This window comes from Argiope bruennichi, chromosome 3 (assembly GCF_947563725.1).
Source record: "Argiope bruennichi chromosome 3, qqArgBrue1.1, whole genome shotgun sequence".
Classification (NCBI taxonomy): domain Eukaryota; kingdom Metazoa; phylum Arthropoda; class Arachnida; order Araneae; family Araneidae; genus Argiope; species Argiope bruennichi.
In genome coordinates this window covers 23,818,188-23,821,472 of record NC_079153.1, presented here as the reverse complement: position 1 = coordinate 23,821,472, position 3,285 = coordinate 23,818,188, and the positions used below count along the sequence as shown (strand labels likewise).

Below are 3,285 nucleotides of genomic sequence, written 5' to 3'. Positions count from 1 at the left end.
GCCATTTCCGCCGTTCCCGCATTTGTCTCCTTATCTGTAGGAGGTTCACGCGTGAAATTAGCAAGTTCCACGCCGTCGTTCGCGAACGGAAATAGCCAGGTCCACACAGTTAATGAACGGGAATAGCCGGGTCCACACAGTCGTTCGAGAACGGAAATAGCCAGGTCCACACAGCTAATGAACGAAAATAGCCGGGTCCACACAGTCGTTCGAGAACGAACGACTTACTCAGAAGACAGCGACTCGATTCAGTTCGTTCACTTAAAGGACCCGTTTTTTTCGACCCGTTCGTTCGCGAACGACCCACCTCTATTGATTAGTGTTATTTGATATTTTGTTTTTTCATGTAATATGTGTATCTAAATTTAATTGCATAGCCTTAAATATTTATTTCTCATTGATTGTTTGTCATATTTTTCTGTTTAATTATAGTGTTAATTAGGGTTAAATAGTGAGAGGAATTTTACTAGTGCTTTTGTCATTTTATTTATTGTCATTCATACATTTTTTTGAGTACATTGTATAGAAATGTTTTTTAGTAACTAGTTATTTATTGTCTTACAGTAGAAAGTGTATCATTCATGTGGTAGCTAGCAGAATTTGGAAATATTTCAGTATTGTATTGACTTTGCTCTATTTGATCTTGGATTAGCTTATCTGTGTGCATATTATTCAGATATTTATTGCTATTAGTCATTTGTTATAAGGAAATCAGTTTAGAATATATAACTGTGTCACAATGAATATTCTTTTGATTGGAGATTCGATGATTAAACGCTTGGAAGCGCATTTATCTGAGGATTTGGATGTTATTTTTTACCGAGGAACAACCATTGAGAGGTTAACCAGTAGAATTTCTAAAATAAAGAAACACTATGATTGGATTTTAGTGCATGTGGGCACCAATAACATATCAGTTGATAGTGTAGAAATAATACTTCAAAAGTATAGGTCACTGGCTAATGAGATTTTACGAGTCAATCCAAAGGCAAGAATTATTTTCTCCAGCATCATTCCTAGAGATTTTAATTACTTTGAAAACGATTACTGGAAAACTGTTGAACATATAAAAATCTTAAACCATAAGATTGAAGCTGTAAATAAAGCATTAGAAAAGTTGTGCCATAATGAAGATGCTTTTATCTTTTGCAGTTCTAACGAGCCATCCTGGTCTGGTTTCCTGGGAAAAGATGGTTTACATCCTAATAAATGTGGTGATCTTCGCTTGGCCAATTATTTCTGTAGGTTTTTAAAGAAATGCATTTCTTCAGATAATGCATCTCGAAAGGTATGTATGAATATTATTGTTTATATGCAATTTTTATAATAATATATATTTTTTAAGTACTGATGAAAGTTGGAAAAATATTTGTATTTATTTTGACTTTTGTTTAACTTTTGTAGAGGAAAAATTGCCAGTTGATCACCTCGGGATATATTTTGGATTCTTTGGAGTTTCCTCCATTGCCTTCCTGTGATCAGCCTTCATTTTTATCATCATGGACACAGCATTCTGATTCTGCTGTGCCTTGTAGCGAGGTACCAACTTTTGTTGACCCAGTTCCTTCATATGTTTCTTCTTTTCCATCAGCTTCTCTAAAGGTATGTGTATATATATATATATATAATATAAATGCATCTGTTATCTGATTATTTATATTGATATTTTTAATGTCCAGAGTTGTTTTAAAAGATCTGTTTTTCATTTTTCTTATATAATTTTTACAGGATCAAAAATGCCAATCAATTGCTCCTAAATTCATTTTTGATTCTACTGAGTTTCCTGCATTGTCTTCCTCAAGGCAATCTTCATTTTTATCATCTTGGTCTAAACATCCTGCTTCTTGGCCTTTGGTACGCCCATCTGTTTCAGCTTGTGCAGTCTCAACCCTCTCTGCCTGTGCCTCCTACTCTCCCAGCCTCTCTGCATGTACCTCCTACTCTCTCTGCCTGTGCCTCCTACTGGTCATGTTTAATTTCTTGTACCTATTGTTTCTTATGTGCCTATGGTTCAGTTCTTACCATTCCATTCTGTTGCTGTGTCCTATCCTCCATTTTATGTACCTGTTATTCCACCATTTCTACCTGCTGCTGTTTCCTCTCTTCCAACATGCAGTCAGTCAGTTGTTGCATGCACTCTGCCAACCCACTCTGAACCAGAACCTGCTCGCACATCTCCAGTCCACTCTGAACCAGGAGCTCCTCGTATTTCCCCAGCCCAGTGTCGGCCAGCATGTGCTTCTAACAAACTTGGAAAGGCAAGAATTACTAAGATAAGTAAAAATATTTTTTCAAAATGTGACAAAAATATCTATGAAAATGTTATTTGCAGTATTCCTACAACAAATAAATTTGCAGTGTTACTAGATAATTGTAAAGAAGAAAATAGGACAGATATAGTTTTGGCTCTAAATTTAAAAAAAAATAAATATCACTGGAGGAGGTGCTCAAAATTTCTCATATTCAAAGACTTGTGATTATTGTGGGAAAACTTATATGTCCAAGTCATCATTTTCAAAGCATTTAAGAAAATATAAATGTGTAGAACGCGTTAAGAGTACTTATCCTAAAAAATGTGAGGTATACTTAAAATTTTATTCCTCGATCCTCTTTTGCAAATCATTTAAAACGCTGTGAACCAAAGATTTGTGATGTTTTACCAAAAAGCAATTGTAATAATTTATTGGAGGCTAGTGTTAGCTCTCAAGCAGAAATTGTAAAAAAGCCCAAATTATGTTTAGTGCCAGTCAAAACAACTTTAGATAATCAGCATTTAACTGATAAATGTGAAAATTCTCCCCAGTTGTGTCTAGAGTGCGGTAGATTTTATAGTGGTAATGAATATTTTAATGAACACACAAAAAGATGTACTGGTGACAAGAAGCATGAATTGTATTTTTGTACAGAATGTGATAAAGCTTATGTTAGTGTATGGAATTTAAATAAGCATCTTAATGTTGTTGTGCATGACATTAAAAACATCAAAACTTATTCTTTCAATTCTATTTCAAGTTTTAAAATTTGGTTAGAATCTGAAACTATTGGTACTCGTACTTATTTTAAAAAATCAACTGGGAAAAAAATATGCGGTGAGAAAACATTCTATTATTATTCTTGTCAATTTTTTCATCCGTCATATCAATCAAGGATTAATTCAAGGGCAGAGCGAAACGGTAAACGTAAAAATAAAAAGGGGGTAATTCCTTTCAATATAAGTTGTCCTGTTAAGATCTGTGTATGTGAACAAAAGAATTTGATATTGGTTACATATTATTCCATTCATAA

General features: G+C 34.0%; 1 protein-coding gene across 1 annotated transcript; it reads left to right on the top strand.

The window, feature by feature from the left end:
• Positions 1 to 330: 330 nt before the first annotated feature.
• Positions 331 to 2,294, top strand: LOC129962552 (uncharacterized). Its single transcript, XM_056076312.1, has 3 exons — positions 331 to 1,288; positions 1,405 to 1,602; positions 1,729 to 2,294. Exons 1-3 carry the CDS (start codon positions 740 to 742, stop codon positions 2,275 to 2,277), a joined length of 1,296 nt encoding a protein of 431 aa, XP_055932287.1. The 5' UTR covers positions 331 to 739; the 3' UTR covers positions 2,278 to 2,294.
• Positions 2,295 to 3,285: the final 991 nt, after the last annotated feature.